Source organism: Onychostruthus taczanowskii, unplaced genomic scaffold (assembly GCF_017590055.1).
Source record: "Onychostruthus taczanowskii isolate IOZ18803 unplaced genomic scaffold, ASM1759005v1 scaffold89, whole genome shotgun sequence".
Lineage (NCBI taxonomy): Eukaryota > Metazoa > Chordata > Aves > Passeriformes > Passeridae > Onychostruthus > Onychostruthus taczanowskii.
In genome coordinates, this window is record NW_024506882.1 from 402,378 (window position 1) to 427,248 (window position 24,871).

Here is a 24,871-nt window from a genome sequence, read left to right on the forward strand (position 1 = left end):
ACAGGCCAGAGCTGGGTCCTGGCACGTGCTGCCAGGGTTAGTCAGGAAGTGCCAAAGCAGCAGTGACCCCCTCGCCCCCTCCCATGCATCTGGCTCATTTCTGACCCAGTAACTCCCTGCTGCAGGTCTGATCACAGCAAAGGCACAGCACCAGCTGACACCAACACTGGGGACGGTTGCACAGCGTGTCCCAGTGTCCCCTCACTCCCACGCCTGTGGTGTGGCTCCCTTCCAAGCAGGGCTTCAGCTTTGGTCCAGCTGGACCATCCCTGAGATGATTCCCTGCTGCCCCAGAAGGCTCACTGCACAGGAGCAGTGCTGAGTGTCACACTGCAGCGATGCTGCTGCCAGCACTGCGGCCGGGGGGCCTGGGAAATGCTTCTTTGCTACAGGGAAAAAATGCAGTAGACAACTTCCACATCACAGGTACCTTTAATTTCTCATTCAGGTTTTGAGTTATGTACATGAGGGTGGTTTACTTTAGACTTAAATAAAGTTTCTAGGTCCTACCAGGAATTAAACAGATGTTATTACCTTACAGTTGCAGATGCATGGAGGGATTTAAGATGCACTACTTGTGTATCTGGAATTCTCCAATAGGACAAAAAGCAGCAAATTTTTCCAGTCCAAGCAGCTAATGAACAAAACAGACTTTATTGGTGCATGCTTATGCAGCAACACACACTGAGAATGACAGAAACCACTGGATTTAAGAGATTAGCCTGGATCTCAAACTGGCTCTGAAAACCCCCACATCAGAATCCCGCTTCCCAGAGGATCCCACACCCCAATCCAGCTCCTCCCACAGAACAAAGGCTCCTCCTGGGCTGACTGTGGAAGTTCCCCCCTCACCAGTGCAGTGTGTTCACCCTCCAGCCCATCCTGTGCTGGTCAGAGATTCTCAGCTTTAAAAGGGACATTTTAAAAGCCATGGATTAAACCAAAGGAATAAAATAAAGCACAAATTCACCTGTTAAAACATCAGCCTGGTACTTCATTGTATTGTCAATTTTAAAGTTGATTTTTAAAAACACCTGGTTAGTTTGATAAGTATTGTAATTCTTGGTTATCTACAATGGAATCTGTCACAAAAATGCTGATTAAAATATTAATTTATAATATTTTCATTCATTTCAGATCAAAATATGTAACTTTAGGGATATGCAAATTAAAAATTGTGTACACCAAACAACATAAATACTAATAACTGAGCTGGGCTGGTTTGCTGATAGGATTTGGGTTTGGTTTTAATGTTTATCATCATTCCCACAGATGGGTGTGGGCTTTGTTCACTTTAGGAGCCTGCATGGATCTGACCTGCCATTGTCGACTGATTCTCAAGATACTCAGTGCTTCCTTTAAAGGTTTCAATGCTGCAGCCCAAGGTTTTTCTCCACTTGCAAACCCCAGGATGTTTTAACTGGAGCCACACTGCCAAGGTGAGGATCACCTCATTGTCCAAGGAGGCACTAAGGAAACCAAAAAACTTTTGTATACCCCAATTTCCTGCCAGTGAATGAGGGAAGTGTCCTTTGATCCTGCTGTGTAAATAGGAATTGCACATCTCTAACAAACATGGAAAGCAAACAGCAAGTTGGACCATGGCAGTCATTTGGGAGAGGAAGCTCTACTGGAAACTGGATCACTAAACTCTAGTGGGATGGACAACTCCTCCTGGAAGTTCGTCTAGCATAAAAAAAAAACCCCAAACAAAAAACCATTTAAACTTAGTTTAACAGCACAGCTTAACCATTGAATGACCAAATAAAAAATAAATACATTTATCACATCAGCTGCGACTAAGATTTGTTGTCTTATTTCAGGTTTACAGTCAGTTCTATAAATATACCAACCCTTGCGTGATAGGAGGCCAAAACAAATGTTTTCTGTTGATTTGGCAAATGTTTCATGACAAATATTCCAGAGTTTAATTAATTTCCATTAATTACATATAAGGTTCAGAAGATTCTGAATTGCAGCCTTATTATCTAGTATTCTTAGAGAAGATTTATTAAGCACACTTAAGTGATGTTACATAGATACACATTTCTGAAAGAGCCCTACAAAACTTTTCCCAAATGAGGTCACCAATTCAGGCACCAACAGACAGCAGAAAGAAAAACAGGTATAATTATCCGACATAACGACACTGTCAACTATTCAGTTAAGTGCCCTATTCCAATCATCCCACTTCTGCCTTCTCAGGTCTGATGTGACCAATGCCAGCCCATGTTCTTAAACCTATGGTACTTCTAGACAACGTATGTAAATTTACAGTATACAATTTGGATTCACCATGCATGAATACTTTGTGTGTAACATTTAATAAGCTCAATCTACATCCAGAATAATTTACATGAAAGGACAATATTTATTTAAACAGAGCTCAATGGGTAACCATGGTATCTGAGTGCATCCAGAGGAAAAGGGGTCACTGTGAACTCCATCAGCGGCACTCCCACACTTTTACTGTTTGATCTACACTCCCAGTCACCACGTACGGGGCTGTCTTGTGGAAATCTGCCGGGAGACAAAAGCTCACGTTACCAGTGAACCCACAGCTTCAGCATTCCCTACTCTCACTGAATGGCACTGCCTTCTCAAAACAATTCTACCAGCTCAAAGGCCAAATCCCAAAGCTCCTGGCTGTACGTTTGTAGCCAAATTCTCTCATGCTGTTACCAAGATCTGGTAACACGAACCAGGAATGTCCGGGAATCCAAAGTAACTCATTTCTGACTGTTGTGCACGCCCTTCTTTTCCTTTTGCTGGGCAAGCACTGACACTAGAGCCCTCCCCACGTGCCTGCACGCTCTGGTGACAGGTTCCAGAACTCCCTGTCAGTTAACATTCTTATCCATGAGCAACACTGGCAGCAGAAGTGGAAAAATCCAGCACACTCCAACTCCACAACTCACATGGGTGGGGGGTTTGACTAGAACCTGGAGGTAATTTCTAGTACATTTCTTTACACAGACAGCACAAGGTGCCACCCCAAGGTGAATGGCAGCGTGGTGCCCAGCTGCAGCCAGCAGGGAAGCAGCAGCTCTGGCACAGGGAGCAATACGTACCCAAAGAGGTAACAAAGTGTTCGTGCGCGTTGAGGGTTTTCATGCATCGCTTGTTCTTGAAGTCCCAGACACGGAGAGTCTTGTCATCAGCACAGCTCAAAATAAACTTTCCCCCAGAATGGAACAGGACGCCACGTACCCAGTTATCATGGCCCACCTTGTGCACAAGGAGAGATCAGTGAGCAGGCTGAGAGCCCAGCACCCCACAGCTCGTGCTGCGGCACCCTGAGGGACCCTGCCCGGCCCGCAAGGACAGCACCGAGCCCCCGAGGCCTCTCAGAACTCACAGCTTATCTCCAGTTTCTATTATTACACCTCTATCAGTCCTCCCAACAATGCAAGCTCCTGTACTTGAAGGAAAACAAACAGCAGTCCTCATGTGATCTGCACCAGCTCTGCTCTCCACCCCCAGCACCACCCAGTGCAGCCAGAATCTGAGCTGGGAAAGGCAGGCTGTGGCCCACGGGAAGTCCCACACGTGGCAACAACATGGCATTTCACAGAAGACACAATTCAGATCATTACCAGCATTTCTGCAAACAAACCAAGCTACTCATCACAGAGCTACACCACAGTACTGCATTCACACTACGATTTTGGAGACTGTCAGTATTTCTTAGCAACAACAATATCTGAACCACAGAAGCCATTAAAACTGTATTTCCAGCATTTGCATTATTGTAACTCTGGCTTCTCTTGAAAACATGACATGCAAGATAATGCATTTCATTAAAACTGGTTGTACATATGCAGCTAGGACTGCCAGAAAGAAACACCAATGGACTTACAAGTGTCATAAGGCACATGCCAGTGCTAATGTCCCACATCTTAATGGTCTTGTCTCTGGATCCAGACAGCAGAAAAGGCCCAGGCTTGCCACTCTTCTTAGTCTACAGAAAATTATGTTTTAAGTTATGGTACACATAAGATGGAAGCGGCAAGAGGAGGAATGAAGCAGATCCCTTCCCAGTGATACTGTTTAGTACCAAAATCAGATCATACAACAGCTTACAGTGAGTAAACCCACACTGACAAAGCTGGGTCACAGGCACTGGTACTAATGCTCAGAGAATTACACAGTCTGTTAAAAGAAGCGGTTGTTTGTCCTGCTGATTCCACAAGCTCAGTAACACTTTGCATACACACTTGCCTACTGCAAGACACCCTCTGTTAACAGCAGACACAGCCCAAATGCCACATCTCGGGGACAAGGACGCAGCTCACACACACCTCTGCGTTCCCATTTGTCAAAACACGCAGTGAAGCAGGGTTAGGAATTTCTGAGCATTCCCTCTGGAGGTGGTTTGTGCGCGGGTCCGTGCAGGGTGCGCGCGCGGCCGAGCCCTCACCTGCCCCAGGTGCGCAGGGAGGCGCTGGGGCTGTGCCCCGTGCCGCCAGCAGGGGGCAGGGGCGGGGCCCTGCAGAGCCCGCGCGGCCAAGGAAGGACACACGGACTCTCGCTTTCATTACTTGTAATTAAAGGGTTATAACGACCTTTAAGCGATTCAAGTAAAATTTGACTGAAATAACCTGTAAAAGCCATCACTAGTCAAGTCCCTGTGTTCAGTGTGGCTACTTTTCCCCTGGGGTGTCTATGGCCTTTGGAGGCAGAGGGCAAAACAGCAATGCTGGGTGGGGGGGGCTTGACTAGAAACTGGAGCTTATTTCTATTTCCTTTTTCCTACATTTTAACATCCTTAACGAAAATTTCTTCTGGCCTTTAGCCTTTCTTGAGGCTCACTAGAAGGGGTATCAGTGATCACACAAACTGGGACTCATTTTAGTTAAGGAATGCTTTCTTCCATCAGTAACTGTACAGTAATCACAGCAATTGGTGTTCAGCTCCAGCACTGCACACTGCACCCAAGGCAGCTTCATTCTGTATTCCTGACTGGCTTCTTCCCCCCTCTACTTTCCAATTGCTAAGCATCCTTAGAATCTTCTGACAGAGAAGCTGCTTTACACGTTTCTTTGCTGCAGTACAAGACAGGGATCTCACTCTCACCCCTACCTGAACAGAGCACTTCCCTGAAGTTCACTTTCACTAGTGCAAGGAGAGGTCCTAAACACAAAAGCTGGATGCTGGGAAGCCAAGACATGGCTTAGCTGCACACCAAGACACTTGGACAGAAGTACTCATAATACACCTGCTGTACCTGCCAGGCCCTTTGAGCCCAGAGCTCAGTGGCCACCAGCGCTACGCAGAGCACGGACAAAGCTCTCTCTGTGCCTGCTTGTGTAACAGCCCGGGAATGTTACCTCTGATCCTGTAGCTTCTGATATGGTGGAGTAGGAGCTCTCGGGAGCCCAGGAAATGCACTCTACCACATGCTCGTGCTCTCGGAGCTCAGCTTTGCATTCCTTCGTCGCCACCACCCACACGCGCACCGTCTGGTCGTTGGAGCAGCTGGCAATCAAGGTGCCGTCCTGGTTGGGCCGCACCATGCGCACCCATTCTCTGTGCCCCGTGAAAGTCTTCACGCAGTAGCTGCAGGAAACACAGCCTCGCTCAGCCTCCGGCGCAGCCACCCCTGCAGCAGCCTCGGAAACCTGAGGACGCTTCACCTACTCTTGGTTAAGATCAAATATTTTAGCGCACGCACGCTCATCCAGGCAGGTGATGGAGCACGTCACAAAGTTTGTGGAAAGGATGCTGACGTGAGAAAGCAGCGACAGCTAGGAGCTGTCGCCCTGATTTTGTAAGACTTTGTTAAGCCTTCTGATGTTTGCATTCTTTCAACAAACTTTCGCTCACACAGTTCTGTAAATAACCTATGTTTTGCATTCTTTCATGGAGGTGGAGAGAATTGATGGACCCTTGGTCTGTCCAGTGGCATTGGAGAGGTGGCACTGTCACCCTCCAATCCACTGTCACCTTTGGAAAACTATAAATGTTGGAGTCAGAAAATAAAGCTCTTCTTCTTCTTTTTTGTTCTCCTCGAGAGCAGCAGTGTCTGTGTCATCATTTCGTGCCTTATCACAACAAGGAGCTAGCAAAAACTCGTTAAAGCAAAAAGCAGGAAACCTGGGCGAAAATTAAGTTGACAAAACTACTTGCATTAAACAGGTATTTTAAGAACAAGTAGAGATTTACAGGTCATTTAGGTTATTAGAGAGGCAACTGATAAATGAAACAAGCAAGAAGACAAAAAAAAAAATCAGGAGACACCTTGATCTGTGTCAAGAAAGGTAACAGATTTAAAGGTAACCTTTAAACTCAAGGTTAACCAGTGAATTTATTTTCCTAATTGGTCGTCAGCTAGAGATCCATCCCCATAGCTTCCAGAAAGACAAAAGCAGTTAGCTTTAATTAGTCACTATTAACATCTAAACCCCTCTGCCTAATGATTGGGGCCGAATCTTTCAGTGAATTACTCTAAATATCACTTCTCAATTCAAAGAGTGCCTGCTGACATTCAGATTCCTGTGTCCCATTTTACACACAGTGGTTTCTCCTCGCTTTTGTTCTGGAGCTGTTTGCTCACAAGTGCACTTACCCTGTCTGGACTTCCCACATTTTGATAGTTTTATCCCTTGAGGCAGAAACTATATGATCTCCATTGGGCATGATGGCTACCGAAGAAACGTTATGATCATGACCTAAAAACAAAATAAAGCCTTTACTAAGAGGCACTGGCAGAGTTTTCACAGAGCACACAGGACTTGCCTTTTTTTTGTTTTTAATCTTGGGGAAGTAGCTACAGCAGCAGAGAGTGCTTTATTGAATAATCTTTACATGTAAACTTGAGGTTTTATGAAATAATCATCCTTATTTTTAGAACCCACACAGTCCAGACACTGAGCATCCTTAAAGGTGCTTTCTGTTTACTTGGTATACCTATGTGTGGGTGTTTATTTTTTTATGTCTCAAACATTCTCTATTTCTACTCACCACTTCTACAAGATGATCCTAAAAGCAAGAAAAAAGCTCCTACATAAGACTATAAAAACCATCTGCTGCCAATATTAGAATCCTATAGCTGTGTGTGCTGTACTTTCTCATTTTTCCTGTGGCTTTCAAACACAGTGCAAAGGGAACCTTCCCGTGTGATCCAACACACACAGGCAAACCCCACAGGGAGCAGCCACAACTCCTCTGGCACCGATTCCTCCCTTCCCGTAGCCCTGCATCAGGAACTGGGGGCTGAAGGAAGGAATCTTGCACAGATCTGAAGGCAGTTTTACTGTCTAGCAAGCATTTAATATTTAAAGCTAAAATCCCTCTAACTGTCATTTTATTTCAGTATCATTATGAGATGCTTTCTACACCATCATGCATAGTAGATTTAAGATGCTATTTCAATCCATAAACACTGAATGCATCCCCTATTTACAGGGCACTCAAAGCATCAAATTATATCCCCCCTTTTTTCTTTTGGAAAATAACCTGGTCTATAACCCCTTTCCACATCAGCAGTTTTCCTGGATTAAAAAAAAAGAGTAAAAAAACCTCTTCACTTTACAGACTGCTAAATCAATCCCTTTATACCTTACCATGCATAGTTCTGATGCACTCAAAGCCCTGGAAATCCCATAGCTTAATGGTCATATCAGCAGAACAGGAGGCCAAGAGTTTGCCAGTGTGGTCAAAGGAAATATCTTGCACAGAGTCTGTGTGCCCCTTCAGGGTTCTCTCGAAGTCTCCTGTCTCATAATCCCACACCTGACAAGGGAGTAGACAACCTGTTAGCAGCAGCCCATTACCCTTTGTATTCTCCAGTCTCACATTTGCACTCTGCAGGCCAGTCTGGCACCTTGTTCAATAATTAAGCAAGAGACAGGCAGCCCTAAAAAGCTTAACAGTAGAGAAAAATAAATTTCTTTTTACATTATTTTGTTGCTTATAAATTAACTGAATTCATGCATTTTGAAAACTGTTTTCAGCTACCTTTAAGCATTATAAGCCCAGCAGGAGAAACAAGTTTCACTGTATTGATGTCACCTATTCCACAGGCAGCTGTCTGGAGCACACACATACCTTTATTGTGGCATCCTCTGAAGCAGAGACCATAACACTGAACACTGGATGGAAAATGACTCGAGTGACAGGACTCCTGTGCCCACTCAATGCATACTTCTCTGGAGGACGAGGAATCCACTCTTTAGGGTCTCGTTTCTGACCAAGAGGTCCACCTGATGTAAATTCTTCCTTAGCTTCATTCAGCTTCGATTCTAATTCCATTACCTAAGTGTGAGAATTTTAAAGAGACCTTTCATTTCCAGTTTTATACAAGATCTAATTCACCCTCCTCATTAGTAATCCAAATAACAACTGACTCCAGCACTCAGAGTAAAGCAAAGATTGCACGGACCGAAACTGATTACCAACATTCAGTAGCACTGGTTTTAAAAATCAAACCTAAATTAATCATTTATAGCTTATTCTTTAATAATTTATAGTTAATTCTTAATCATTTAATCACTAATCATTTATTCTTTTCAAATTCCCCAATGTTTTCACAAGAAAAAAAGTTCTACAAAATCCCCTTTACTCGCACACTGTACAACTACATCTGAATTACTATTGTGCCAAACTACCAAAGGAGGGTGTGCTAACAAAAAGGAATGCTACTGCTGCAGGAATTCTGTGTCCTGTTGGAGCTAGCACACACATTAACCAACACCAGAAACACTGGAGGGCTAATAAACCCTCGCTGTATTGACCTGTACAAGGGATAGGACTTCATTGCTAACACACTGATTTTAGGGGTTTTTTGCTTTCAATACACTCTTGGGCCATTGAAGCATGACTAAAAGGAGTTTTGTACTCTCCACTTGCAGCACAACCCCCACTGGAACGCACTGGAGCTAATGGCTCCTTCCCTCGAGGGCCATGGCCAAGGACAACAGGCAGCACTGCCTTCTCCTCCGCTGCAGCCCAGCCCGACCCCTGCACACAGGGATTCCATCTCCCTGCTCACCAACTGCCCCAAGGCACCTCCCCAGCTTCAGGACTGCACGTGCCTGCTCTGGGCTGAATGCTTTCTGGGATAACTTTGTATAGGTGCACATCCAGCACATCTCCACTTACCTTCTTTTGTAATCTTATAACAGATGTCCATTTCTTTTCCAGAAGTCCAGCATACTTCTTATCTAACTCTTCATTCTGAGCAGAAGCATTTAAAGAAAGAGGAAGAAAAGCAACACAGAAAAACAAACATCAGAGATGCAGAAGGAACTAAGTGCTGCCCATTCTTTCCATTACAAAAATACAGTCTCATGCTACAACAATCCTAAATGAGATGAAGATAACAGACATCAGAAAATAAACATGCCAAGGCTTACTCCACAGCAGATAAAAGCTCTTAGGACTCACTACCTTGTTCAGAGACAGATATTAATTTACTGCTATAGAGGGGCACTTGTGAAAGCTGGAGTTATTTGCATGAGTAATCCATACAAAAATTAAATCTCGCTTTGTAGAGCTACACATCAACCATTTCAATTTACTCAAATAATTTCAGCCTTTACCTTTTCTTTCCACTTTAGTATAGCCCACTCCAATTCAGATTTTCTTGCATAAAAGTCACGAAACTTTTAGCAACTGCATTTTCTCTTTCCCTCAGGACCATCTAACCTATTTAGATTGCTTTCCTAAGCTTTGGGAAGAGGAGACTAAATGAGGTTGATAGATAAGGCAGATAGGGAAATGATATTAGGATTTTCAATTAAAGTATGGTATTTCAATTTGTCATTTCTACTTATTCAATACTAGTAGCAAATTGGAGAAATTAAGTCCGACTTCAAGCATTTTAGAAAAAGAATGATGCAAGATACATAACAAAGAAAAGGCAAGGATTTATCCAGCACACAGAAGTTTACTACTCAATCCAGCTGTAACCATATGAAATGCATACCTCCTATGCTAATAGGTAGCAAAGTTAAAAATTATACCAAATTATCTGTGACAAAGGCAATTCAACAGAATCAAGTTACAAGAAATGACTGGTCTGAGTCATTGGCATCTGTACAGTCTAAGCAAACAGAGCTGCTTACCAGAGCTGGTCACACAATCACAGAATCACAGCCTGGTTTGGGTTGGGAGGGACCTTGAATCTCATGTTGTTCCACCCCCCTGCTGGGGAATACCTTCCTCTAGACCAGGCTGCTCCAAGCCCTGTCCAACCTGGCCTGACTGGATGATGAATCTCTGTGAACTGTTTCAGCCTGCCCTCCTACTACATGGTTACCCAAGAGGTATGCAACAGACTCAGGCAATGACTTAACTCCTGACCCAACTCATATCTCAAAAGGATTTTCCAACATTGGCTCTGTATGACAAAGCAGACGACAAATGCAATCCAGTTTTGTCTTCCTGTTTCTCAAAGATTCCCAGTGAAGTCAGTCTCCAAAGTTGCACAGCCTCAGACCATTTGAAATCTGGTTATAAAACCATTTGCTCAGAAATGGTCAACTCACCCAATGATTATTTTTCCCTTTTCTGGTAAGGCAATAAGCTGTGTGAGCTCATCACCTCCACTTCTGAAAGTGTCTGAGCTAACAGGTAGGTAACAGACACACAGGTTCAGAACAGATGTAAATGCCATAAAACTGACTTCTGAATTAAAATAGAGATGAAGAATCTTGTTTGAACTCACCACATCTAATTCAGCTTCCTTTTTAAAAACCGAATATGCCTCCTCGTAGCCATTGGAACGGAGGTAATCTGCTATCGCTCGATTTCTACAAAACAACAGTTTAAATGCAATTTAAGGACGCAGAGAAATATTGTCATCACAACTTAGTGCATTCTGATCAGTTCCTTGTCTACATCACAAAGTAAAATAGCAAAACATTTCTGGAGTTTACTCAAGATAAATGTAAAATTCACAGACTGCAGCTTATACTGCAATGTGCTTACTGCCAATTGAAGAATCCATTTTTTACACCATCAGTAACTCTGAAATTATATTTTCATCATTTCCCAATTCTGGTTTCAAATACTAGCAGTTCTAGCAAAAATAAAGAGTAGAGAGACCCAAACCACAATACACAATACTTAAAGGGCATGTGAACAAAGACACTCTAAAATCTATTTTGAAACAAATGCTAGTAATTGAAGTTTAATGAAAATGAACACAAACTTAAAAACAATGATCCCTTACAGTTCATCTCGTTGCCTTTGTGACAGCACCATGGTGGCTGAGATGTCAGGTTAACGTGATCGAGCAGCGGCTTCTCCTCAAGAGCTAAAGTCTTGGGAACCCAGGATCCACAATTCAGTCTGCCACAGTGGCTTAAATCACAAGTATTTCCCCAGATGTGAAATCCAGTAGGAAATCCAGAGGCATTCAACACAGAAGATTCAATCCATCTACAAGGAGGAGAGAGAGACTTCATTTGTTACCTTGAAACAAGCATTCCTCAGGCAGCTTTCTTAGATTTATCCAAACAGCATCTTTGAAGACTCTGGCTCTACCTCAGCACGGGGCCCTTGCAGCTACAGTGCTGCACAACTGCAGCACACAAATTACTTTTTCTGCTCCAGTACAACCACCTGAGAGAGTTTTGAAGAACCTTTGACTAAGAGACAATACTTGTTTTCTTTGTTTACCTAGAGTTAATACTTCATCTTGCCCATGTTTAGGGCACGGCAAATTTTTTAACAGTCCTCCAACATGATCAGGGTGGCACCATTACCATGGGAAGAGCTGCCACAGACCCTTGACTGCAGTTGGGCTCAGGCAGTGGATCACAACAATTCAGGATACAGCTGAAACCCAACGCGCTCGAGGTAGTTCAAGTCAGTGGAGCTGAGCTTTTCCAAAACACAGACTCGTCAGTATCCTTCAAAATTCAGAAACATGAACTGCAGCATTCTCAGTGCACAACCTGCTCCAACTGGGCAGCTCCAACCTCTGCCACACATCACCCAACCCACACTGCCTTTGCTTTCTGCACTGCCGGGGCCTTGTGAGCACCAGGACCATGGGAAGTGCTGGAGTGGCACTTCTTGCACACCTGGCAGGTTCTGTACAGAACTCATCGTTCACTCAGGCTGCTCAGCAAGTCTGACTGACCAGCCAGCCTTCAGCACCGAGATAAGCTGAGGCAATGCACAGAGGCTCCAAGACAGCAGGCAGGTTTGTACACTTCTACCAACTGCTTGAGGACTGCTTGCTGCTGCTGCCTCACCTCTGCCCCTCCCCAGACATACAGGTACACTGACTTCAGTATCACAGCTCAATAACAACTTCAGTAAGGAGCCTCCTCTAAACAACAGCCTGCTATGAAAACCGTGAGGAAAATACTAAGCTTGTATCATTAATGGCTACTTATTCATCACAGGGGATCAGAGGCTTCTTTCTAAACCTATCTAGGCCTGCTGTCTGCTTCAAAATGAGCTTAAGCTGCAAGTTGCTTGTTTCCACCCTGCTGGTGGATCTTCCACGTTAAATGCTGCACACTGTAATACTGCCTGCAAGCCAGTTACGATAGGAACACTGAACAGGCAATGCCTCATTTAATTAGTCCAACCTCTTCCCCAACAGCTATTTCAGAAACAATTCGGCTGAAAACTAACAGCATAGGCTTAATCCTTTCAGATAACACAAGCAAGCATTTGACCTCCTCTTGTCCCATAACCCAGTTCACGCCAGGTAAACTGGGTTTCAAGAGATGCCCGGTGCCCAGCACAGAGCAGAGCACCAGACGCAAATAAAGGAAATTTAGCGAAGATCGAACAGAAGGTGGTGCAGTGCCGAGAGGCGCCGGCAGAGGGCGCGCCGCGGGAGCCCGGAGCGCAGGCGGGCACGGGCACGGCACGGCACGGCACGGCGCGGGATGGGCACGGGATGGGCACGGGATCGGCACGGCACGGGATGGGCACGGCACGGCACGGGATGGGCACGGGATGGGCACGGCGCGGCACGGCGCGGCACGGGCGCGGGCACCCCGAGCACACGGCAGCGCCGACGGCGGCACAACGCACACACAAAAACGGCCCAAATCTGCCTCCGGCCCGCCACAGGAAAAACCTCAAGGTGCGATTTGTATTACGAACCGCCACTGTGCAATGAATGCCTAGCAAATCCAGAGCCAGCATATGACTCCAGTAAAAAATCCCAATATCTCATCAATTTTGTAGTGGCATCTGGGAGATGCAATTATAGCACTTGTCTAAAAATAACAGCAACTGTGTTTGTAAGGCCACCTTTCACATGTCATCTATTTAGAAATGCATTTTCCCTGTCAAATGTAAAGCAACCCCAAATTTCTCCATATCCCATATCTACTTCCCAGCACCTGGGCTGCTCCAAATCTAACTCTGAATTGTTAGTGAGAAACAGATCCCAGTACTAGATAAATTCCAATAGCCACACGGCAAAGCAGCTACTCCTGCTATTAGCAAATTACAGCTGAGCCAAAGCCACCAACCAAGTGATCCACAGCATCTCGCTCCTCCAGAAAGGGTCTGGTCCAAGCACCCTGCTCAGCATTCCTGACTTTTGGCTACAAAGCTGCCTCAATAGAAGGCAAAGTATTTTCAGGACTGCCTCCTTCACAGACAAAATCAGAAAAACAAAACAAAAACAACCAAAGCCCACTGCAAACAAAGAAAAAAACAAAACAAACAAAAAACTCACACACAAAGAACCCGCTCAAGCACAAGTGTCCAAACCCAAAAATCCCAAAAGGACCACCATTAATTGCACACCCGTGACACTGTGAACTGCCTTTTTTTCAGCTGGAGCAGACTTTGTGACATACAGGCTTCAGCAAAGCAAGACTAACCAGTCCTCCTCCATCACCTATCAGCCACCACCGAGTTACCCTCAAACAGCTCAGCCATGAGAGGCAGCTGGAGCTCTGGGGGAACCCTGGGGAACAAAAACAACCCACAAAGAGCTGCTACCTGTCCATTACATCGTGCCTCAAAATGGTCACTTGTATCAGCATATTAAGGCAGTGTCAAGACAGAGTAAGATATTCTTCTGAAAGAAAAGCTGTCTTTGCATGAGAATTTTACTGACCACTATTAAATACAGGAAAAAAAACACACTGAACTTAGCCACCCATGGAGTAACAGCTACTAATTAATTGTGAACCAGGACGTGCCTTTTATTAATACCCACTTACACTCCTCCAAGTTGTAGTTTCTAACTCAAAACCAATGTGATTCCCTATCAATAGTCTGCATATACAACAGCACCAAGTGGCAAACCTCTGCATAAGGACAGCAACAGAGGGCTACAGGTGTTCCCAGCAAGATCAGGTGTCTTTGCAAGCCTTTTGAAACTGGGAGCTGGCAGAAGACCTGACGCTGGCACAGGTACAACACATGTGCACCTCTCTCTCCTCCTGGCAGCACAGGACCTGCACGGTTTTCTAGAACAACACAAACCATTCCTTACCTATACAAAACATACTCCTCAGCTCCACTAACAGCAGCAGATCCTCAGCAGGCAACTGCACCTCATCCCAACTGCCCACCTTTCCACTCAGCTACACATCAGCTTTTATGCTCAGGGCTGGCAGAAACGTCAGAGCAATACAGGTAGCACACCTACTTCAGTCCTTTGGTGCTGCAGGACTAGAGAGTGGCATACTAAAGCATAATCTTTAAAAATAAATTAATTTAAAGAGCCAAGAATCATCACAGGCCAGAATTTTTCCCTGCACAAGTTTCTAAAGCACAGAGAATTATTGATGAAGAGCAACAAACTGAGCAGGAATACCTGAAAAACAGAAGAACCCCCACCTGTAAGGGAAGGCAAAAACAGCACAGTGCAGGTCCTTCTGACCTTCTCAATTGAAAAAAAAAATAAATGGGACCCTCTGACTCTTCATGTCTGCCATGGCCCCCTTCCTCCTAGACCGGGGTTGGAAGATCCCTGAGCTTCACACGCTGGGACACGCTCACTGCCGGCGCAGGGCCGGTGCCACCGCGGAGCAAGTGGCTGTGAGCAGGGCACCCTGCCAGCCCCACGGCACCCTGCCAGCCCCACGGCACCCCAGCCTGGCACGGACAGCACAGGAACACCTCCTCCCCAGGGTGACCAGGGATCCAACAGACCGCTGCTGCTTCCTGGCTTCAAACACTGCCTTCTTCCACTGATGGCTATCGGTGTGGCTCAAGTGCTTCCTAGATTACTGCAAAACTTCACAACAACTTAATGAGAGACCTGCAAATGATTCATAAATGCACCAAGAGCAAAATGAAACAAGTTCAGCTTCACTTGTTAGCTGAGACAGCTCTACAGGAGGTATCCAAGCACAATAGCTACACGCTCAGTCACAGCAATGAGGTAGGGAAAAATAATCACTTTCAGGCAAGAGATTCCCCTCAGCTCATGGTATGTTATGCCAATAAATGATACACCTTGGCTTGCAGGCATTTCTAGGACTGTGTTCATACTTGCTTCAGGAGACACTTAAATATTTTCTATATGTGTTCTCCATATGAAACTGAGAAACAGATTATGAAATCAAATTAATTCAGCAGCATTTCAGCCTCAACCTAAAACGGCTCAACTGACTATCAGTGTGCGTTCCTGCTGTTCAGAAAAAGTCACAGCAGAAGTCACCCCCAGCTGAGCTGTGATCCAGCAAACCCAGCTGTGCCAGTGCCTCTGTTGCTGGCAGTGCTCTGCTACCACAGCGAGGTGTAAGAGGACCAAAAATCAGCTTCGTTCCTCGGCTCACCACATGGGCAGCAGCATGGCACTGTTCCACACACCAGCACCACCAGCCCAGGTTCACTCTGCTGCTGCTGTCCAGCAACCTCATGATGGTAGCACATATCCCAAATATATGTCCATGGCTCCTCCAGGAACTTAACAGTAAATTAATTCAATTTCTGCAGCTTTTACGACTGTTGCTTAGGCTCCATAAATGTGTCTTTGCCACAAAAACACAAGCTAGGTACACTAAACATGTAACTGTAGCCCATTATATTAAAAATTAGAAGAGATACATGGTATCAATTACAGAGCTAAATCATCAGCAGATACAGAACAGACCAGCAGAGCACAGCTCTGAAAGCCCAACAAAGCTGTAGCTCAGCACTGCTGTGCTTTAGGAATTGTACATTTTTGCAGAATTCTAATACTTTAGTTAACTCAGCTACAAGACCATTTTTTCCGTAAGTATTATTATGACAACATTTTTAATTATATTCCCCAAGAACATTTATTGAAGGAAACAAAATCAGACGTCACTTCTGCAGATTGCCAGCTCAGGCACACCCAATACACAGCACTTGGTGTTACAAAGGCCCACGAGCCACCACCAGCATCAGGAACACAAAACTGGGTCCACTCTGGGATATCAGTGTGATAATTAAGAGTTTCATTACTCACACTTGAGTTCAAATTTAAATCTTATCATTTAAAATGTCAATAACATACAAAATGTAAAACATTTTGGAGTGTCCAGCTATATGCTAGTAACTTTCAAGTGGTTTCTCTAACACATTCTACAATACAATGTAGCTACAATAACACTCTTAAAAGGTTTTTTTACCTCAAAGAAAACTCCTGGAGTTTACTTCTGAGTTGTTAACATACGCAAAATCCTACTTCAGTTAGCTCCCTCTCTTCAGCTAATTTTACAATCCCAGTAAAGGGCCAGTCACTTATGAAAACCAAAGGCCACCAAAAAGAGCAACTGGATTGATATAATCAGAATTAAATCCCACAATTCCTTAAAGCTGAAAGGATGCATTTGTGCATTACTAAAGGAGACACTCTTGTTGCATTGTCTCTTGCTACATGGCTGGCACAGGAGGTCCTTGCAAGGTTCGTGTATCCTGTTTCATAACATTAACAAGAGAACTTAAAGGGGTTATTCGGGAGTAATTCCCAGGCAATTACAGCTATAGTCCCTATGGAAGAACTAGACCACATGAATCGACAGTGTATCCTGTTTCATAACATTAACGAGAACTTAAAGGGGTTATTCGGGAGTAATTCCCAGGCAATTACAGCTATAGTCCCTATGGAAGAACTAGACCACATGAATTGTTTTCTTACACATCTGGATTATGTTGCTAAATACTACCAAGTATATAAGAAAACCTCCTTTTAATTTGAACTAATTTTTAATGGGTCTGATTTTGTTTTAAAGCCCGTAAGTAAAACGCTGCTCTATCAAACTCAAGCCACAGAACAGGACAACTCTTTCCACAAATGTACTCAAAACCAGATTCCACAGAAGTGAAGTAATATCCACGGTTCCTAGCCATAACTACAAGGACCTGAAAAGGGTTCCTAGATATGTCTCTGTTGATAGGAAAGAAAAACAGTAACAAGTAAAATAATTCAGTTCCTCTCCTGCTTCCATCCTGCTCCCCATTACTGCAGGAAAGCTCATCCACAGCAGAATCACCCAGGCACAGCCATGCAGCTGCTCTTAGTGCAGCAAACAGACCTTATCCTGGAAATCCTAGGAAATGTTGGAATCCATCACCTGCTAAGCCAGCAGGGATGAGTGGGAGAATATGAGAAAGCTACTCATTTATGAGCTGGGTTAATCTTTTTTCCACTTTTCAGCCTACATCAGTAAAGCTGGCTGAGGGATTACAACGAAGTGAGCTCCAACAGCTATCTGATTTGGGAAAAACAAAACAAGAAGCAAATCTGATCTGAATTACAACTCTGAGCCTTATTTTTAATTCATATGTTTAGTAAGCCTGTTATTCTGCAATTAAGGGAAGTCTCAAAATGCCCGTAGGTCAACGCTTTGCTTGATACATCAATGTAGTATCCACAGAGTACAGCATTCTGTGCAGTGCTTATAATAATTCACAAAAAACATTTTCCCTTTCAGTTCAGTTACAGGTTTATCAAAGGAAATATATTTTTGACATGAAAAAAGTGAAAAATGTTATGCCTGTTTTCTTCCCCATTTCACCTACTTTTACAGCATTTGCTAAAAATCTGATACAGTAGTTTAGTTCTGAAAATAATTCAGCACCAAATCCATGGGGAACCAGAAAGCAATCTGTAGCAGATCAGATATAGTGCCTATGTTCCAAAGACTTGGAATGCAGGTTGCAATTACATCTGAAAAACAAAGCTAAGGAATGTCATCAAGATGGTATAAACCAGGAGCAAAGTGGGTGCTCCACACAGCATGCTGCCGAAAGAAACGCCTGTGCGTTCTGAAATCAACTCCTATGCCCGTCTGCTTTCCCATATTATTTCAAGCTAAGTTTTTAACACATCACTGGCAGCCACTACCCACCTTTAGGACTGTAAAACAACAAAACACATTTTTGGCCTCGTTACCTTCCCAGGCACCAACACTACATGACTTTGAGGAATCTGGGCCAAACTCACTTGGAAAATATTTTTTTTTTTTTTAACAGAAGACTAAATTAATTCAATCTTGACATTTTTTTGCCATGCATCATTTCAGTTTTGCAATTCTGATAGAAGCATGATACAATTAATTCTCAGGAGAAACATCTTGAGTGAGCACTGTCACACCATCTCGTTTTAGAGCCTTTGAGCTTCCTCCAGGTCAGAGCTCCAGCCTGAGGTCTGTGTGTAGGCTTTGGTGGAAAACAAGTGAAAACATCCTTCTTCTAACCCGCCTGCTCAATTCTATGTGAAAATGCAGGTAACTGTAGCTACAACAAGAGGCAGAAAATAGAGCTCTACCATGTGTGAGAGGGTTTCTGCCATGGCAGTCCCCACTGTGCTGCTCAGGGTGCTGTGAGCAGTGGGACAGCGGGCAGGGGCAGCGGCACGGGCTCCATGCTGCACGCTGCTACTCAACACTTGCTCAGAGCAAAGCACGTCGGGGTCAGCTGGAGACTCCAGCAGGGTATTCTGCAGTATTGCTAGGTCAAACAACACATACACATTTTGGGATAGCGATTCTAGACCATCAGGAGAAGAGTGCTGCACTTAGATATGTCTGTCAGCAGGCATGCACTGGATTTGAACTTTGTTATTCTCAGTTCTTCCTCCCAGACTTCTCTGGCTTAAAAAATTAAGTAACAGATTTATAACTGTAAAGGAAGTCACAGGACTATATTCAAATTTAAATAATTCCATCATTAAACTGCCTGTTATACTGGAAATGTGATATTAACAAAAACAACCACAAATTTACTAAATTTATGAAGAAAAATATCCAGAAGGAAACTTAAAGGAACACCTATGTTACTATTTTAGAAATGGGGGAAGGTATAAACCAAAAGAAACCTAAACAAGAACTTAGACAGAACTTCCACTCTTCAATCAAGAACACTTGTTGGTCCTTTATCAATTTTCAAATCTTGTTAAGCAAAAATGGTTTCACTTGCCCAGAGAGGGGGGGTGGGGGAACCAAAACCAAAAAGCTCATCATAACTGATCTATAACATCTTATTCTACTACAGAGAAAGCATTCAACCTTCCATGACACTAGTACCAAAATAACAAAATCAGGGTTCTCGTAGAAGATGTTTCATCTTTCTTATCACCCACCTTCATCCACTACGCTCCTGCCTCTAAAACAGAGCTGAAGGTGAGAGAACCAGAAACTTCTATCATTACTGATTTAACAGACACCATCTGTTTAAAATACATACAGACACTCATTAATGACATCATCCTCTTAATAGATTGCAAAGACATGAGCATTTAAACAAACCAAATTGTTTATCCAATCTCTTTCTTCACCCCAAAAAGCAGGTGAATCCAGCAGAAGACAAGCTGCCAGTGTTGTTTCGTTACAGAAGAAATAGTCATTTATCTGCAGCAAACAGCCTAGCTGTGTCCAGCTGATTTTCCTCTAGTCTTAAAGAGGGATAAATGTAACACCTTTGCTTTAGCATTAAGCAGAAAAACAAGGCAGAGGCAATCTCGGGGGGAGGTGGGGAGGGGAACACTTGTCTGTCTAATTAAACCGAGGGAACTTAAGGTTTGTGGAGCACAACGGGAACAATTAACATGGATACAAGAGGCAAGGTATAAATAATCTCAGTCATGAATGCCCCTGTGCTATCCCAGGTGCAAACCAGTACAGCACCTCCCTCACAAGAGGTGTGACAGCTGAGTCACCAAGCAGCCCCAGAACAAGAGGTGCCTCTGAACAGCCTCTGACCAACTCCCTCAGCAGGGACCTACTTAACAACGGACACAAGGAAATTACAGGACAGGCACTGCTGCTGCACCACCTACAAACCTCAGCCATGCATGGTCCCATCTCTGGAAACGCCTTCTCAAGGCTGCAGCAAGTAGTTACTAGTAAAAAATATCAGGGAAATATTGCAGAATCAAGAAAACCACAACCAAAACGATGTATTTATTGCATTCATTTAATCACAATCCTTATCCAAAGTCCACAAGCAGCCAAGCCAAGCTACAGAGCTCACTCACAAGCAGTATCATTAAGAAGGAAATGGCAAAAATAATTCCAAATGTATCAACTAGCAAGTACTTTGAATTAATAATGTTGATTTTTTTACACAGTTACATATGCACGAGTGCTCTTGGTATTGGTCAGTGTGACAATGCTGTGCACAACATTAGTTTTGAAAGGACTGCATGTTTATAGTCCCAAGGAAATGGAGTTCAGCATACACTTACTTTGTACATAACATTTTTCTTTGAAATTTCCTGACAGTAGATGCTAGCAGGAAGTGAAATGATAGGTGGCTTCCAAGACAGTGACCTAAAAGCAAAAGAGCCTAAGTCACACCTATCTAATCCCTTAAGGAGAAAGCAGGATGTTAAAAAAAAAGAAAACAGAATAAGCTTTTAAACATTATGAATGAGACAAACATTGCCTCATCCAGGTCCTGCCTCCACTGAGAGGAAAAGGCCCTTTTTTAAGCAACTGAGATAAGATACAGGTTAGCAACACACATCTGTTGGGCTAACCCTGGCATCTCCAGGGTAAAACTGGAATTCTCTTCCTCATCAGACAAAATACTGGTTCTTGCCAAGGCTTTTAATATGTACGGTAGGTCTTAGAACATGGTAGGAATGAAGAAAAGTTTTGTTCTAAAATAACTGCAATACATGAAAACCAGCCATTTAACCCAACCCCAGTGGTGGCACCATCCTGCTCACAGAGCACAGCCCTTCACACTGCCCTAGCAAGGACAGCGTTCAGAGCAAAAATTCTGAGGAAACAGCTTTATGTATTTGAAAACTGATTTTAAACAGCTCAGAATTGTATCTTAGTGTAAATACCTACTTCCAAAAACTTAAAGCGTAGCCTACTCTGTCAGGCAGATCAAAAGATAAAGCAACATCACCCATGAATAAAATCCTCAAAAGCCACATTAGGAGCCCCATTCCCCTCGTGTCAGGTAGTGAAGTAGCTCCTGAGAAAGCCCCTGAACCCAGGCAAGGCTTCACCAGTGCAATACATTTTTAGTAGTCAGGTTGTCCTGCCAATGACACCTAAGCTCTTACAGAAGGGAGAAAGAGGAGCCAGTTGTAATGTCACTGACAGATCTGCAAGTATGGACAGTGCATACCTTAATGACTTCTCTGCAACAAACCCCACAGGAGAGTCCCAGCACCATTCTATCAACATACATGGCTCTGATCCTTGGGAAAGATCTTCATTTGCCATCACAAATTACATGTGAGAGACTGGAAACTCCCCCGCATCCTCTAGGAAATCTGAAATTATTACCTATTAATAATAATTATGGATTTCTATTGTCCTCTTGGTTTCCTGAATTTAGGCCTACACAGTTCTTATTTTCAGTCTGACAAGTATTTCAGTGCCCACTTCATGGATGCTTCAGCTGCTCTCCCAGTCTTTGCCTTTAGTTTAGAAAATGGGCCTGAAGCTCACCAAAGTAGAAGGGATCTGACCTAAACCAAACTATTCCAACGTCACTCTCCTTTGTACTAGGTAATTCCAACACCACTAGCTCAGGAAAACAGGGCAGCTACAGAGGGCTGTAAAAAACCTTACAAACATATGCAGTCTATACCTGAGCTACCCTGAGGCAGAGGGGTCCAGCTATTGTTTGCCCAGAACATTCCACAAGAAGTGTAAATACATTATAATCAACAATGGACATGGGCTGTGGAGCTCTTCATGGAAGACAAGGTTGCAGTGCTGGACAAGGCAGTCAGCAGATGTTGACTCTGGAGCTGTCCCACCCATAGCAAGTTGAGAGCAAAGACATAACCTGAGCTCCCAGGCTGGGAGGAGCACAGGAGCCAGGACAGGCACCGGGGTCAGCAGGACGGGCAAGACAGAGCCTTTGTGCAGGCAGAAAGGAACTGTTGATGCCTTTGGTTCTGCAGAACCCAAATGAACAAGTTACTCCTGTGGAAAAAGTGACTGCCATCACTTCAAGGGCAAAAATCAACCAAAGCTGTTAAGATGGAAAGAGTTTTGCTAGGTTCTTCCTTGGCCTTAGCCTGGATACACATTAGACTCAGGTATTTGGCTCATGCAGCCACTGAATCCTGGAACATCTACTCCAAGTGAATGAACTAGAAATAATGCAGGAAGCACTGCCCCTTGTTTTAGTTTTGGGCATACTAAGAGAAGCACAGTCTCTTTCTTGTGGGCCCATCTCCTATCACAAACTGCACTCCAGAACTGAGACCCCCATGAAAAAGCAAAACCGCAGCCCACTCAAGAACCATCCATGTTCAATGCTGCACTTGCTCCAGTCAGCACTGAAATCAGATGGGAATGCCATGAGGCACGTGTGGAACAGGAGAGCACTTCCACAGGCAGCCCTTCCAAGGTGCTTCCTCCAATCCCTATTGTATTCCCCAAATCCTTTGTTCAAACGCTTTTCCTACACAACTTTAAGCAGTAGTACCCAAGGGGGACAGCACTGCTCTAACAGAGGTACAGTGCTCAAAAGGGCTTCCAAAATCCTGAGATGTTATTTTACAAGAACTTGGTACGTGAGGAAGGGCAATGCAATCCAGTCTGTACGCTGACAGCAGTCACTCCACTGTGGTCACCAGAGTAACCAGGGATTTTCTTTTTCTGTGTGCCCACCCATAATCCGCTCTAACCAAGAAGTTCCATGAACAAATAACAGCATGAAGCCACAATACAGAGGCTTCTCTAGATTCCAGAAAATCTCGTGTGTAAAACACCGCCACAAAAATTGCAATTCTTATCTAAAGTGTAAATAAAATCAATTCAACAAGTGCATATCTAAGTGGATAAATTGAAGCGGTTATCAGACAAAAAAATAAAAATCCGGCTTTGCAACAGTGACTGGTCACTTCTCACTGCCAGACAAATCAAAATCCACCCTGCAGAAAAATCAGTCTCAGAACAGAATGTGAGATTTGTTTCATTTCCGAAGCTTCCTGCACCATTAGATTCTTCCCTAAAGAAGAGACTTCATTGTTACGGCAATTAGTATTCCTCCACCCCGGCAAAGGGAGGAAAAAAAAAGCTCTGAAAGGGTAATCGAGCCATTTCGCAGCTTTGCCTCCTTACTCCACCCAGTCTCTTCCCTGCTCAATGGCTGCTCACAGCATCCACAAACATGGGAACAGCAACAGAAACACACAAAAACGAGATGCCCGAGAACAAGCCGGATATTTGCAATGCATCTCACAGTTTTAAAATATTTTCTTTGTTTAGTTCCCCAACAGAATTTTCCTATTTAACAAAATGACTCTAAGGGCAAATAACATTCTGACAGCAGACCCTCCCTCTCCCGAAAACCAGCCAAATGCTGCACAATCATTTACAAAATGATCATCACTGAACGGAGGTTCTTTAACCACCACCTCCTAATGCCATGAACAATACTGTCATAGGAACATATACTTAAAAGAATCACCACAAAAATACATAATTTAGCCAGGTCAATATGCCCAAACATTTAATTATACTAAAACGATGTTTATTAAAGATTTTTAATATAGCTTAGATTAACCTTCCCCCATCCCTAGTAAGCAATTCATTATGAAAGGGCTTGACCTGCACCAACCAAGCCCACTGCTGCAGCACTACTGAAATGGTTCGAGTGATACCATGGCAAAGAAAGGGAAGGTGTCACATTATTATTGGTATTAAAGGTCAAGTTTAATTGCATCCACCTTAAACAAAAAAAAAAAAAAATTAAAAGAAAAATCTCACGCCCACAGAACTGAACAAACCCCAAACTTTTCAAGGGAGGCACCACTCCCACCCCCCAACTTCCATCAAAAGCCCTGCCTGCCTATAACCTCCTGCCGAAACAAAACCCCGGGAGCAGCAATTAATAGAGGCTTTAAGCAATATTCTAAGGTTTTCACGGGAAGCCGGTGCACCTGCAGCCATCCAGGCAGTGATATGACCCCCAGAAGGAGAGATTAGACCTCCCTCCCCCGTTTTACTGCAGCTGGTTCTGAAGGTCTGAGCCACCTCCTATCGCTGCTGCCCTGCTGAGCACTGCAGGAAAACTGGGGATGTGAGACAAATTCTGAAACAACACCTACTCCTTCGCCTGGATTATTAATTCTCGTCTTGTTTTCGGTGCCCCGGCCGCGCTGGCGATCCGGGCCATCGCCCGACGCCCGGCCCTGCCCGGGGAGAGGGTGACAGGGGAAACCCCGGCAGGAACCGGGGAGGGATGCTCGGGGTCCCCTCCGCGCACACACCAGGCCCATCGTCCCTGAAGGCTGTTTTATCGCTATTTACCCCGGCCCATCGCCTCCTCCCGGTATTTGCTAAGTCACGGACGGAGCGGCGCGGCCCGCGGGGGGGGGGACTCGGGCCCGGCGGCGGCTCCGCGCCCGCCCCGCCGCTCCCACCGGGCCCTGTTTTCCTGCAGAGTCACGGCGGGAGCGGGGCCGGGGTCCGCGGGGAGCGGGGCGGCCGCGCCCCGGCCCGCAGAGCCCCCCCACACCGAGCCGGGGGGAGGACACCGGGCC

General features: G+C 44.4%; 1 protein-coding gene across 2 annotated transcripts in view; it reads right to left on the reverse strand.

Moving 5' to 3' along the window:
* Window positions 1-635: 635 nt before the first annotated feature.
* PAFAH1B1 (platelet activating factor acetylhydrolase 1b regulatory subunit 1) overlaps window positions 636-24,871 on the reverse strand; it is a 24,692-nt gene continuing 456 nt past the window's right edge. Inside the window, exons 1-11 of one of the 2 annotated variants that reach the window (XM_041425263.1) lie at window positions 14,773-14,884; window positions 11,177-11,385; window positions 10,670-10,754; window positions 9,103-9,177; window positions 8,050-8,256; window positions 7,566-7,734; window positions 6,569-6,671; window positions 5,331-5,559; window positions 3,860-3,961; window positions 3,072-3,228; window positions 636-2,520 (exon numbers count right to left, since the gene is read on the reverse strand). In XM_041425263.1, the coding sequence (XP_041281197.1) occupies window positions 2,447-2,520; window positions 3,072-3,228; window positions 3,860-3,961; window positions 5,331-5,559; window positions 6,569-6,671; window positions 7,566-7,734; window positions 8,050-8,256; window positions 9,103-9,177; window positions 10,670-10,754; window positions 11,177-11,208 (1,233 nt within the window). In that variant the 5' untranslated portion in view covers window positions 11,209-11,385; window positions 14,773-14,884 and the 3' untranslated portion in view covers window positions 636-2,446. Of the gene's footprint in view, window positions 2,521-3,071; window positions 3,229-3,859; window positions 3,962-5,330; window positions 5,560-6,568; window positions 6,672-7,565; window positions 7,735-8,049; window positions 8,257-9,102; window positions 9,178-10,669; window positions 10,755-11,176; window positions 11,386-14,772; window positions 14,885-24,871 lie in introns of those variants that run through there. The other variant, XM_041425262.1, reaches the window with a different exon arrangement.